This window comes from Vanessa tameamea, chromosome 18, assembly GCF_037043105.1.
Source record: "Vanessa tameamea isolate UH-Manoa-2023 chromosome 18, ilVanTame1 primary haplotype, whole genome shotgun sequence".
In the NCBI taxonomy this organism is placed as follows: domain Eukaryota; kingdom Metazoa; phylum Arthropoda; class Insecta; order Lepidoptera; family Nymphalidae; genus Vanessa; species Vanessa tameamea.
In genome coordinates this window covers 6,280,670-6,295,510 of record NC_087326.1, presented here as the reverse complement: position 1 = coordinate 6,295,510, position 14,841 = coordinate 6,280,670, and the positions used below count along the sequence as shown (strand labels likewise).

Genomic DNA, 14,841 nt, shown 5'->3' with positions numbered 1-14,841 from the left:
TATATTTTTTGAATTATTTTAAATCGTTTATTTTATTACAAAATATATTATCTTAAAATAAACCTTTACCATTAAGTTCAGTAAAGAATAAAATATATACATTAGACAGATTAATCGAAATTTCAAATAGAAAATATCGTCACGTTTTAAAAACGAATTAGTAATAAACCAGTTGTGAAGAAGTGATAAAGGTAGTCCAATTAGCGTCGTATACACAGCCCCTTGACACGTTTTTGTCCTGTTTCTACCCAGACTATCACATACGTACATAGCATAGGTAAATAAACCGTCTGATCTCAATCCCACGCGCATAGCGTAGCTTTAAGCTCCATGGGCGTGAGATGATAAATTCACGGAAAAGATTAAACTCTAAAACCCTGCTATGTTTAAATTGAAGTCTGTTTAAAGCTTGTTTAAGGTAATTCAGTGTTGTTAAATGTGTCGGTTTTTACTTTCAATATGTACTTAATGATCGCGTATGTACTTGTGTTCAGCGCAATGTTTGAGGCCGCTACGACTAGCAAAAGAAGTTATTCTGATCAATCTATAAAGGGATACATTACTGAGGTAAATATTGTTAATATTTTATTATCGTAGTTTAATAATTATGGTATTTTCAACCAAATATCGTAGGGTGAACCCAAGTTTTAGGTTATGATAAATTTATTTTAGACTCTCCATGATGATTATTATTCTTTATGTTTATTTTTATTGTAGATAAAATAATAATACTTGATATTATTAGATTTATGTAAAAAATACGTAAATTCGATCCTACATTATCTTAAGCCATATATAAAATAAAAAAAAACTTATTTTACATTACAATTTTCTCCAGAGAACCTGCTGGTGGAACGAGGTATGCAAGGAGGAATTTCAAAGGCTGTTCCGCTGCAAGTGCCCATCCTGGTCGTACTGCCGAAGCCCTGGCAGATATTACAACGCCGTCTGCTCGATGACTGAGACCGGGTACATATGGGACCAACCAAACTCCCAATGGAGAGGCCAATGATCGAATGGCCAGTTTCAATATGACTTGATTATTCCAAAAATATTTTTTCTCCACCTAATAACGCCTTGGAAAATAAAACCGCATAATATTTCCAAATGTGCCAAAGTTCAACGAATACCTGAGACTGATTCGGTAGGGAAAGAAATTAAATTTCATCTTCTATTTTCGTATTAAGCCTTAAGATGCCTTGTTTGTCTCCAAATCAAACGGAGATGTTTCTTTCGTATGACCAATTTTGTTGAAATTGTTGAATTTACTTGAAATAAACGTATCTTTAAGATGTGTTCTTTTTTTTTAAATACTGTCCCTAGTTTAAATAATTTGTTAGTGACCTTGAAAATGTATGTTACAAAAAGGTTATTTCGAGCAGGAAATCCATTGCTCAAAAGCGCATGCGTATTGGCTGTAGGCACTTAAGTAGAGGACCAACAATCAATACGCTCTCAGTACACTGTAAACGAATTCATAGGAGATATCAAAATCATAACAAGATTACAGCAAAATGTGGTCGTATTTATTGTTCTTTCTAACTTTTCACGGTATTCAATGTGAACCGGAAACAGTGAGAGATAACTTCGATTACTTTAGCTTTGGAAATGAAGAAAATATATTGAAAAATCTCGATCTTCATGCGGTAAGTTTATTAAATTATAAATAAGGATTATAATCCCTATACAGCCTTCGAGCGGGCAAATAATAATTTATGTTTGAATATATTCGAAAATTTATTACAGCCAAAAGACGAAATCGTGTTACGACCGCAGGAAGTAAAGGACTGGCCCCAACAGTCACTGAATGTAGGACAAATAACTGCCGTCTCAATAAATTCCTTGGGACAACCAGTAATTTTCCACAGAGCCGAAAGAGTGTGGGACGAAAGGTACCATAACACGCATTTTAATCAACAATAAAATATATAAAATATTGTATTGTTAAAACGTCCAAATATAAAATTGTTGTCAATATTTTCTTTTTTATGAAGGTGTACAATATTTTTCAGTACTTTCAACGAATCAAATGTTTATCAGAATCTCGATAAGGGACCAATTATAGAAGACACCATATTAGTACTTGATCCCCAAACAGGATCAGTGCTACACAGCTGGGGAGCCTATGCCTTCTACATGCCTCATGGTTTAACTGTAGACCATCACGATAATGTTTGGGTCACCGATGTGGCGAAACATCAAGTTTTTAAGGTAATATCAATATTTACCTTCTGATTGAAAAAAAGTGACGTGTTTTAATATTCAAACGTTATGTTTATCACGTAATTTCTTTTCGTATTTCAGTTTACACCAAATAACCACAAATACCCAATACTGACAATCGGTGAGGCCTTTACAGCTGGCTATCCATATAGACGTCGTGTCTTGCTCTGCATGCCAACATCAGTGGCAGTTGCAACTACAGGCGAGATATTCGTTGCCGATGGATATTGTAACAACCAGATTTTGAAGTTTAATGCAGCTGGCACACTGCTGTTCGCCATTCCTTCATTCTCAGACACACTGACCTTGAATGTACCTCACAGTGTAACATTATTGGAACAATTGGATATAGTATGTGTGGCAGATCGAGAGAATATGAGAATCGTCTGCCCCAAAGCGGGTTTGAAGAGTTATATCAAAATGTTGGAACCGGCGACTGTTATTGAAGATCCGACGTTAGGACGCGTGTTTGCTGTCGCGTCTCACGGAGACATGATTTACGCTGTTAATGGACCGACTTCACAGAACATTGCGATCAGAGGATTCACCGTGAATGCCTTGTACGGAAATATTTTAGATACCTGGGAACCCAGTACCGTAAGTACTTTGATATTCATACTAATTATGTTACATTACTTACTTTACTTTGGTATTCATAGAAATTATTTTAGAAGCCACGAATGGCAGTTTATGTTTGTCATCTATAAGACTCGATTTATCTTTATTGAAATATATATCATATTAATTATAAATTCTCTGTTCTTTATAATATGATTTACATTATTACAATTTTCTTTCAGGGCTTTACAAACCCTCATGCCTTAGCAGTAACGAGAAATGGGTCTCATCTCTACGTCACAGAAATAGGCCCAAACAAGATATGGAAATTCGAATTAACCGATGTATATGACAAAAAATAGATTATTTTAAATCACGTAGTCGTTTATTAAGATATATTTACCGCTTTAAAAAGAGAATCAAATTCGCAATGTAGACACTTACCAAAATAAATAATATATTAATAATGATACGTAAAATTTTAAATGAATGATAATGTTCTAATGGTGTATAATTGTATTGAATTATTAATAATTGATATATTATAAACTATGAAAGTTAATACGATTTAATTATTATCATAGGAGTAAAGAGATCTATTGTTATGATTATTATATTCTAAGAAAAGGCGTGGCTTTGGTGTTATAATTAATCTATGTTTATTTATCTAGCGGCCATCTTTGATTGTAAGGTAATTGCGTTTAGTACAAAACCGCTATTTGATGTTAAACCTGAATTGCTTATTCCTAGAAATGACAGATCAATATATCTCTTATTGCGGTTAACTCGTAATCGAGGTTGACTCAAAATCGATTAATCGTAAAGATTTTGAGCCAATCGTGATTATTATCATCAATTGTATTACGTATTCATGATTAACTATTAATTTCGTTTTTATTTATACAACAGTTAGTACTATAATTTTAGTAAATCTCTGACTGAAGTACAAATGGTACTTATAAATTTTAATAATACAGCTTAGATATGTACTTAATTTGTTTTATTTTAATATCAAAAATACAATCATTTATAAAAATAACGTTAACCTGCCAGTTTAAAAATATTAAAACCTTATTTTGCAAACAAAGCATTTATAAATTCGAAAATTGTTATTTTTAAACTAATAGATGGCGAGTTTAATCCATATATGAAGTATTTATAGGTATATAGAAAATTATTGAATTATAATTATGTATTAGCTTTATGCCTAAAGAAACCTTTCCATGTAGGTAGCTGCAGATTATCAATCAAATTAAGTAGGGCCAATAAAATCACGCACATAAAAAAACCTAATATAGTTCTTAAAATTCTTGTTAGATAAAATACAAAACAAATGATATATTGTCATAAATTTAAATGTGTATATTTTTATAATCATTACAAAATTTTAATATATGTAATTTTAACGTTGCTAGATTTAATTAACTTGACAGTACGTGCTGAGTTTATAGTCTAAACTTTTTTTTGGTCAGTATATTTTTTTCCTTCATTGGTCAAAATATTTCTTAAACATAAATATATGATAACGTATAAATAAATTAACTTGAATGTTTCATAATATATATTTAATTTGTCACTAACTGATTTATTGGGTTTGTACAGATGCAGCCAGATTTGCTCTACGAACTGTACGTCAAACTCGTTAGTAATTTAGCCTAAAATCTAGAACAATATATATATATATATATATAAACGGTTCTTTCTAAACTGGTAATTAGAATTTATTAAAAAAAAAATAAGCGTTAACGTTAGTTAAAAGAACGCTATGCTTAGTTGATTCAACCGTGTAGTAGATGCTTTATATTAAAAAAAAAAAATCATAGAATTAATGGAATGTGAATCATAAGGACCAATATTGGATTTGGTATAACGTAATTAATAATGACTACATTCGTAGATATCTAGGCGAACTATGTATACATTAATTGCTAGTAGAAAATATAAATACAAATATAAAATAACTTTGAAGTTTTATTATACTCGTAACATTAGAGGTATAAGTTATACACCTGGTCTTTCTCTCCTAGGAAATATAAATAACTAGTCCGCGCTCGTGGCTTTGTCTGCGTTTAAGCGGCTATTCGTTGGGTGTTATGTAAAAAAAGTCTCCTTCTTTGGGGTTCAAGCTTATTGTATTATTGATTATGCAGTAAAAATTAAAAAATAACTTGTAATAGAAAGCTTAGGAATTAAAAGCGAATAATTACGTAAACATAGGGCACTTTGCTTATTCATTTCTATCGAAATAATAGAAATAAATAATTGTTTTTAAAATTTCGTAAAACGAAGAGGAAATGCTACATGGTTATTTTTTTAGTTTTTTGGGTTTTGGTTACTGAACCAAAGGGTAAAACGGGCCCTTTCCTAAGACCACTGTCCGTCCGTCTGTCACCAGGCTGTGATACCGTGATATTTAAACAGTTGAAATTTACACAGATGATGTATTTATGTTATCGTTATAACAACAAATACTAAATAAAAAATATAAAATAAATATTTAAGGGGGTTCCCATACAACAAACGTGAATTTGTTGCCGTTTTTATATGTATGTATTATATACATAAATATTACATTTTTGTTAATTAATATAACTCAAATAATGCCACTACGTATATCCACGAAAAGCTTTATCTCTAGATTTTATTGCTACATACTAGTTTTTGTTAGTTGACTAAGTTTTCTGTGTCGGTGTTAAAATAGGACTTTAAAGAAATTTACCCAATTCTATGTACGGAAGATGTATTCATGATATATGGAATGTATTACAAGTCTAATTAAAGTAGCTGCGATATATATATATAGGTTTTCACACTGTAATTTGATGTTATTAATATGTACCTATTATACATAACTACATCAAGACCGTTTAAAGCTAATTTAAATAAAAACGTTTTATTTGCAGGATTAATAAATATTAATTGGTGAGTTTCAAAAATCATTCATATACACAATACAAGCTTGATTTTGGAAATATATTTCACGAAAAGATTAAAAGGCATAGCAAAAAATTTATTCCTATAAAAATAATAGTTCAGAAATTGTGTAAAACATTATAATTATGCACTGTTTTATAATGTAAGAAAAATATTATTCAATTGTTATACATAATCTATTGCACAGTTAGATAAGGATATATTATAAATAGTTTATAATTTATTTACAAATCACCTACCAATTGTATTCGAATTACACTTCATATTTTCTCTTCTTCATAACTTTCATGAACAACACCATATCTGAAACAAATTAAATAAATTAAATATATAATTAGGATAATTATAAAGGAATTATTTACCTACACATATTCTACATTAGTTAAACAGTGTAACTACAGGCAAAAAAGGGCATAACATCTTCGTTCATAAGGTTGGTCTGATCGCCATCGCCAGTGTTTGGAGATGTATGGGATGGTGATGGTCCAATGTTTATGAGTGTAAGTGACCACTTACCATCAAGTAACCCATTTGCTGGGATATATAAACTAAATTAAAAAATATTATTAGTATGCCACTATGCAAATTTTTAACATTTACATATTCTGTTAAGATAATCGTGAGATTTACATCATTTTTAGATGTCATCAGCATTACAGTTGTGCAATACTAATCCCTATATATTATGATTATGATATTGAAGTCAATATCTTAAATGTACTCACTTATAAATATTGCCATGACAACAGCAAGCATCAGCCAGAGCCAACATTTCCAAGCACTACGACTGTGTTCCTGTAATCTCTCTGATTCAACTTTTAAAGATGTTAGATTACGCTCGGTTAAATCTGATGATTTTTTTAGTGCCTACAACAAAAAAAAAGTAAAGGTATATTTACAGATTTAATCATATTAATAAAATAAATTATGGATTTTACAACATATAATGTTGTACAATACATTAAAAGGAACATAACTTGAACAGTGGTAGCTTTACATTAAATTCAACACTGTAATAAGACTTAGTTGAACAAAGAATATTTTGATTTTGATTTATAGCTCTATAATGAATTATACAAATTTTATTTTACATCTATACAAAAATAAACTTATACATAAATTTACCTCGGTATCTCCTTTTATAATTGTACTAGCAATTTGAGATTGTTCTTTCAAGCTTTTAGTAAGCATGACCATATTTTCTGCTACTTTTTCTTGCATATTCTGGTGGTATTTAAGCAAGGAATCAATGTCTTCTTGACTAGTACTGTTGCTTGTGAAATTTGGAGCCTTAATAATGTTACGTTGCCTCAAAGTATCATCACTATCATCTTGAATGAAAATTAATAGAAATTAGTTGATGATTCCTTATCCACACTAATATTATAAGACCAAAATGAGTCAGTTTGCTTCAAATTTGTCGATACTACTTAGCTTGTCAAAGTTTATTTTACTTAGATTGATTGTCAGGGGTAGGAAATAATAGCTGTAACCTTCTTAACACCTCACCCCAAATACTGAAACTATTGTTCTATAAATATAAACACATAAAACATTAAGAAAAACTTACCTAGTCCAAATAATTCAGATCTTAATTCAACACCATACTTTGCAACAGTTTTTTGATGGATCTCCTGAGCTGAACCATCAACTGAATTCGTAGCTGCACCATGGGATAGCTGTTGTACAGCTTCAAGCTACAATATATTCACATTATTTAAGCATAAATAGCTGTTGATAATTATAATAAATTATATAAAAAAAATATTTAATTACCTTTTCAATGGGTGTATTGAGAGTCGCTGTTTGAATCAAACCTTTTAGGAAAGCTGCTCTCTTAATATACTCAGCTAAAGAGTCCTTAGGAGGCTTACTGTGGAAAAAATAAAAATAATTTATTTTTTGGAATAGTCCACAATTTTATTTTTCTGCAGTTTTTTTTTTTATGAACTTACTCAGGACCTATCTTGAGCTCACTTATCATTGCATCCAGAGACTTCACATACTGTTTCAACCTGCAATTTGTATCTATCGGTTCTTCTTTTGCAATTAATTCGCATTTATTTAGTAGTTGACGTACATTCATTTCTAATCTCGATCTTTTTGGCAATGTATGACTACTCATCTTAACTTGTTCTACGGCCATATCTTTTAAACTTTCTTTCAAAATTGCACTCACAAAATTTCCTAAAATTGAATATGGCTGTATAAAATTTGTAGTAAAATCTGACTTCGTCAACAATTAACATTTACTATTTACTGTCGGATTGTCAACTGTCAAGTGTCAAATATACGAAGATAATAAAAGTATAAAACATTTAGGAAAAATAATAATAATATATTTAATGTTTTCTTTATTTTACATTCGTGATTGGTGCACATTTGCATACATATAACGAAATTGCTGTCTTTAATTTGTGTTGTTAATGTCTCCAGTAACGGTGTGTTATTACTTTGCTAATACTATACGAAATACTAATAGAAAAAAATACACATTATGACCTTATAATAAGATAGAACCTTGTATATATTATAGATGGTTTTATTCTACACACTAAAGGTACATAGTTCTTAAGAGTGACATATGAAATTAATTATAAAATAATATAAAACAAGGAGGTTATTACTAGACATTTTGCCGAAACTTAATACTATAATGTTTTAGAGCCAATTTGCGCGGGCATTTTGTGCGCTATATATATTTTTGCATGTATTACATATAAATGCATATATTCATCTCAATCTAAATAAAGAAACAAAAAAATCGCGTAGAAAAAATTCCTCACAATTGCTTATGAAACAAATAATATGAATAAAAATAACTTAAACAAATAACTCTGTATAATAAACAAGTAAATAAGATAATGAAATATAGGTTTAATACGATTATATAATTATATTTTAATTGAATGTAAAACATTGGATTTTATAATTTTTAAGTAAGCTTTATACTATTAACAAACTTGTTGTAAATCGCATAAAGCTTACTTAGAATTACGATTAATTAACGAATAATTGTGTAAATTGATAAATGCTTCACGTTTGATAGCTTTTCTAGTAAAATTTTATGGTTACTAGGAAAGCTATCAAAAATTAAAACGATTAACCCATATATAAAGAGCTATTGAGGTATACTTAGTCTAAAGTGGACTGGGTTGGTACAGGGCAGTTTACCATTTTTGCTAAAAAGTCAAGATATTATTAGAAAACCCTTAAAGTATTTATAAATATATAAATAATTAAATTATGATAAAAAAATAGAATCTACCTTCAGGTTGTTTTTAAATTAGCGTACATATTTTTATGATAGTAAATATTTTAATAACTTAATTTTGAAATAAAACTTAAAACTGTTTTTTAAGCTATGATAATATATATTTTTTTAAGATTCTGAAGTCAAAATGAACGCAACGAACAACTACAATTGAAAATTCGTATGTCATCCTTGTGTCATAATCCGGCGAAGCGAAGCTGTTATTTAAGTTTTATAAAAAAAATACATATTTTAAGTACAATTGGTGATTTAAGGATCTTCCTTTTTTAAAAAATGGTAAGATTTCTTGATTTTGTATGTAATGCGCTGAACATTTAACTATTAAATTATAACTCATCACAAGGTGAGTTCTTGCTTGGTCATTCAGCGAAATAACACTTTTTTATTGTTATTTTATAGGCTCGGCGTTATGATACCAGGACAACAATCTTTTCGCCGGAAGGTAAGAAACATTTTAAATATGCTTAATTTAAAATGGACTGGATTTTTTTCCAAAATTTACTCAATGCAAGATTTTAATTTTATCTTATTCATGTATATTATAGATATTATATATAATATCTATAATATATAACCTACACAGCTATTATTTTATTATATATCAATGCTTAAAGTAAATAATTTTTCATTTCCAGGCAGACTGTATCAAGTTGAATATGCCATGGAAGCCATCAGCCATGCTGGCACATCCCTTGGAATTCTGGCCACAGATGGAATCTTGCTAGCTGCTGAACGAAGAAATACCAACAAACTTCTTGACGAAGTGTTCTTTTCAGAGAAAATTTATAAGTTAAATGATGATATGGTTTGCTCTGTGGCTGGTATTACATCTGATGCGAATGTATTAACTAATGAGCTTAGAATGATAGCACAGAGATATCTACTGCAGTATGGAGAATCTATTCCATGTGAACAGTTAGTGTCTTGGCTTTGTGATGTTAAACAGGCTTACACTCAGTACGGAGGTAAAGTTATTGTTTACTTTATGTTTTTCAATTTGTATAAAGGCATCATTAATAAAATGCCTTGCTACTTATTCTAATTAAATTCTATTCTTAAGCAGATTCTTTTCTAATCTTATTAATTTTATATATTATACTATACTTTAATAACATTTGATTTTTAATGAATGTGATTACGAAACAACTATTTTAAATGGATGAAGATATGTTTTTTTTAAATGCAATTATTTTTATTTGCTATTTTACAAATAATTAATGCAACTACCTCTCCTTTCAGATATCAGGCAATATTGTTTTAAAATTAATGCTATATTTTTATATTTCAATGATATTCAAAAATATGTAGGAAATTGATTACATAGTAGAATATTGTGTGTCGAGACCTTGTGTCTACTGTATTTTTAGCAAAAGTAGATTTTTTTTTAATCTTCCAAATGCATATCGAACTCCGTAATGTAAATATCAAATAATTGATAGTTGTACCAAAGGCACCGACAACATACAAGTGACTTGTAGGATTTCAGGAACTAGAAATCATTTATCATGCATTAATCTATCAATCATCAATGTCTTCTATTTAAAATTGAATTTGTTTCTGTTCAGGCAAGAGACCGTTTGGTGTGTCAATTTTGTACATGGGCTGGGATAAGCACTATGGTTACCAGCTTTACCAGTCAGACCCCAGCGGTAATTATGGAGGTTGGAAGGCAACATGCATCGGAAACAATAGTGCTGTGAGTAATTCACACAACAGATTATTAATTATAGCAAAAGGACCTTTGCTTAAACTTTCATAGTTTAACTATCAGGTTCTGAACAGCTGATCAAATAATTAAGTTAATTAATTATTTATTATTTAGTTACAAATTAGAAAAGTAGTTCTTTGACTTTGATGAGCATTTCAGAAAATAAAGGTTAATTTGTCGTCTATATAATTTAACTCATTTTAATAATGTAACCATTTTATTTTTTATTTTTGTCATATCCATTTTCATTACAGTCATAAATTATTATACACTGCTTTAAGTAAAGCAAGTAATTTTTGGTTGAAACAATTCATTCTATTTCTGATATTTTGTTATTTGTTATAATTCATTTCATGGATGGTTTTTAATTTTAAGTAAATATATTGCATACTTTATATTTATGCTATATATATTTTCAGGCCGCAGTGTCAAGTCTTAAGCAAGAATATAAGGAAAATGAAACAACTTTAGCTGAAGCACAGGCATTGGCTGTCAAAGTTCTCAGCAAAACTTTGGATATGACTAAACTCACTCCAGAAAAAGGTAAATTTATAACTACATTTATTTTTATTTTTAATAAATTGAGGAATAACAAAAAGGATTATGATTTTGCTAATCATACAATTCACATTAATAGAATAAAAATTGTCTGTAAAAATTAAATACATTATTTTATTACATACTTACATAAAATATTTTATTTATTTAACAGTGGAAATGGCAACACTTACACGCAAGGACAATAAGACTATCATCAGAATATTAACAAGCACCGAGGTTGAAAAATTAATTTCTGACTTTGAAAAGAGTGAAGCCGAAGCAGAGGCTGCCAAAAAGCAGCCACCAAAATCGTAAAAATATATAAAGGTTTAAAGGTTCTTTAATTTGCACATTAAATATTTTACAAAATTCTTTGTTTTTTTTTTTTTTTATCTAAGAATATCAACAAAAAGCAATAATAATTATTATCATTTTATCACACAAGCATATGAAATTATTCTAAAATTCATAATATGTTTTATTGTTTATTATTATACATACATATAGTTTGTCAAATGTAAAAAAGTGTTAATTGTATAAAATATTGAAAACACTAGCTACTGTTAACAGAATAATTTAAGTTTTATCAGAAATAACTATTTCAGCAAAGCTGTTATTGTTATTAACATTGCTATTGATTATAAATAAGATGTATATGTTATCAATAATTTTGATTAATTAATAACCTCTAAGAAAATCACTTTATCTCTAAGAGGTTCTGTACATAAAATTATTCACCAAAAGTGCCTATACTTTACATTACTTAATTTGGAAGAGATTTGAATCATATACTTTGACTACTACCAAGCAGCAATGCTTAGTATTGTTTTGTTCCAGTTTGTAAAATACCATTTTTAAATATAAAGTACGCATAGGACTTATCGCTCATTTTAGAAGTTTGTCAAAGTTGGAGCTTTAGCTATAGTTCCGAGTTCAATAATTGTTTTGATTAACTTTCTTGCCTTATCATGCCTTCCATTTTTATTATTTATGTTTTTAAATGTTTCATAGAGAATGGTTTCAAATTTTTTTCAAGGGTGAAAAGGTTTAGTATAAAATGCTAGATGTCATTTTTTATTGTAATCCGCGCTGGGAGAATGGAATGGAACTATGTCGAACTATATAAAATATCACAGATAATGAGGGAATTTTGTAGGTACGTGTGTAAAGAGTATTTGTATGTATGCTTAATGGCCAGAATTGATAGTAGTAATTGACTTTTATTCTACACGTTATTAATTTCCTTACTACAATAATATTGTACGGTCATAAATATTTAATCTGTATCAATTTAGAGAGATGGTTCAGTGATTGGAGTGCGTTCAACTTAAGCAATGATTGCGGATTAAATTTATTAGATAGTAAACGCACGTCGCACACAGGTATGTCAACAAATAATTCCTGTTTTGGTTAAGTTTATTCGTTTTATATTTTTAACTAATACTTATTACCGATCCATTTTTTCTACAAAGTACTAAGAAAAAAAAAAAAAAAATCAATGCCGTTATTGCTTAAACAAAAAGGTTGATTTATGTTAACTGAATTTGGAATAATGTGGCAACATTTGTGCCACCTCAATATAAATTTCTTTTCATCTGTGCAGATTATTAAACCAGTGATAGGTGGACCTTATAACTCAAGAGTGAATATAGCAGTACATTTACGCTAATATATTTATATTTTTCAGTATATTGTATAATGTAGGTGCTAAGACGACAGCCTAAAATATAAATGTAAATTTAGAAATTGGGCGGGTGATGAGTTAAACAATAATTTGTTTTAAAAGTATATTTATTAAAAACCACTCATACATGTATTAGGCGACTTAATTCTACTTAATATTATTATACCACAATAACAATACAAGTACAAAACAATTTTAAATACAGTTTACAATACATCACCATCACAAAACACATTAACATTTTGTAGGAAGTTTTTATGATATATGAACAAGGTCGACTCAGAAAATAGTATTTGGTCAATTCTGATGTATGTTATCGCTAATCTTAAAAGCTAAACGATTTGATGGAGCTGGAATATGGAACATGGCGATAACCCTCTCAGGAGCAGAGTCGTATCGATTCCACTTATCGAAATTGCACGAAGCGATCCATTTTTTTTACAAACAAATATCCAATATCGATGTTAAGTAGGTATATGGTGTTCATATTACTTGGGAAATCATATATTTTTCATTTGTGTTTCTACGTAGCTGCGTTCGACGTGGACAAGAGCTCATTTAAAATGAAAGATGGGCTGATTATTGGTATTGTTTGGTTTTCAGCATTTTCGCCAGGATTCGTATTAGCTTCTGTCAGTATATACTACGAGAAGCTAATGCATATTAGTTTAAGATGACAAGAATTTACTCTCAAAGCTGAAGAAGGAGCGACTGACTATGGTATATTCTGCGATAGTTGCTCCCTCCTCTCTTCTCTCATGCTTCTCAACCCTCACAAAAGTTTAAATTTTAGTTTCATGAAAATGTAATAAGTCACCCTGATACTTTTCCCGTTTTAATAACATTTGAAAGTTGTTTTGTTTCTGTCGTTTCGTCATTAATACATTTAGCAAATTATAGCGATTTTTCGAATTCGGAATGCTCATATTCGTTTATTACTAATTAAAACCCGATGAATATAAAATGTACGTTAAAGTTTAAATTAAAAATTATGTTGTTAAATTTGGTCCAAAATTTAAAAGTAAAAATTTCATTACTAATTGAATTAAGCGCACCTAAATACTTTCAAACCAGATTTTTGTATGCGTAGTATTGAAACACCTACGCATAAAAATATTGCTCTATCTATCATTTCCAGGCATAACTATAACGTAATAGCTTCGGTTTTATTATTATATCAGTATTATATATCGTATGTATATTTACGCTAAGAATAAAAAAATAAATTAAAGCCCTTAAAATAGCTTAATACTTTAGTATTTAAATTAAATGAAGATTTAAACTTCAACAATAAATATAATGGGCGTAAAAAGCAATCAGCCTTTTATTCGATTTCAGGCTTCGATCTGAAAAGCTGAAATCGACAGCCAGCAGTCACTAATTGCAACTTCGGATAGTAGGATAGAAACAGAGCTACATTATCAATTCGGCAATGTTCAATTGCCTCCCTAGGTCACGCATCGGTTGGGAGCCCCACGGTAGATATGTTTATAAATTCATAATGCATAATGGCATAATCGTAATGTACAAAACACTTCGTAATTATGAATAAAATTGGTTATTGGAAGAAAAAAATATTAAGAAGCTAACTTCTTAAATGTGACTTCTTAACCCGTAATGTGCAATGCCTAGGGGACCCGACATGACCAAGTATAGTTTAACTTGCAGATTAAGGGCCTAAGTTGCTTGGTTTTCGGTTACAGTTTATCTCGTATTTTGAAATTAGAAACGTAGCAGCAAATCTACGGAAGTAAATTTGCTAGGTATCGGTGAACCGGTAAAGTAACGTAGTAATTAGTATAAGTCGTAGCTCCGGTTACTTTTGGATGACTTAAAATAAATCTATAAAGCCATTGTTCAACAATATCGCATTCATGGGCTAATATAACTTTTCTTTAAACTAAATAATAAATTATTATT

At 29.4% G+C, this 14,841-nt stretch overlaps 3 protein-coding genes across 6 annotated transcripts in view; 2 read left to right on the top strand and 1 right to left on the bottom strand.

Moving 5' to 3' along the window:
* Prosalpha3 (Proteasome alpha3 subunit) overlaps positions 1–11,608 on the top strand; it is a 248,723-nt gene extending 237,115 nt beyond the window's left edge. Inside the window, exons 2-7 of one of the 4 annotated variants that reach the window (XM_064217752.1) lie at positions 9,209–9,265; positions 9,389–9,431; positions 9,625–9,954; positions 10,555–10,685; positions 11,117–11,240; positions 11,410–11,608. In XM_064217752.1, coding sequence (XP_064073822.1) covers positions 9,263–9,265; positions 9,389–9,431; positions 9,625–9,954; positions 10,555–10,685; positions 11,117–11,240; positions 11,410–11,552 — 774 coding nt within the window. In that variant the 5' untranslated portion in view covers positions 9,209–9,262 and the 3' untranslated portion in view covers positions 11,553–11,608. Of the gene's footprint in view, positions 1–9,117; positions 9,266–9,388; positions 9,432–9,624; positions 9,960–10,554; positions 10,686–11,116; positions 11,241–11,409 lie in introns of those variants that run through there. The other 3 variants (XM_064217751.1, XM_064217750.1, XM_026636930.2) reach the window with 3 other exon arrangements.
* On the top strand, positions 1,424–3,248 carry LOC113398381 (peptidyl-alpha-hydroxyglycine alpha-amidating lyase 2-like). Its single transcript, XM_026637100.2, has 5 exons — positions 1,424–1,646; positions 1,747–1,892; positions 2,013–2,211; positions 2,305–2,820; positions 3,024–3,248. Exons 1-5 carry the CDS (start codon positions 1,515–1,517, stop codon positions 3,141–3,143), a joined length of 1,113 nt encoding a protein of 370 aa, XP_026492885.1. The 5' UTR covers positions 1,424–1,514; the 3' UTR covers positions 3,144–3,248.
* On the bottom strand, positions 5,900–7,969 carry LOC113397141 (vesicle transport protein USE1). The gene is made up of 6 exons (XM_026635331.2): positions 7,671–7,969; positions 7,492–7,588; positions 7,286–7,412; positions 6,841–7,046; positions 6,441–6,582; positions 5,900–6,018 (listed from the first exon to the last, which is right to left on the bottom strand). Exons 1-6 carry the CDS (start codon positions 7,859–7,861, stop codon positions 5,969–5,971), a joined length of 813 nt encoding a protein of 270 aa, XP_026491116.1. The 5' UTR covers positions 7,862–7,969; the 3' UTR covers positions 5,900–5,968.
* Positions 11,609–14,841: the final 3,233 nt, after the last annotated feature.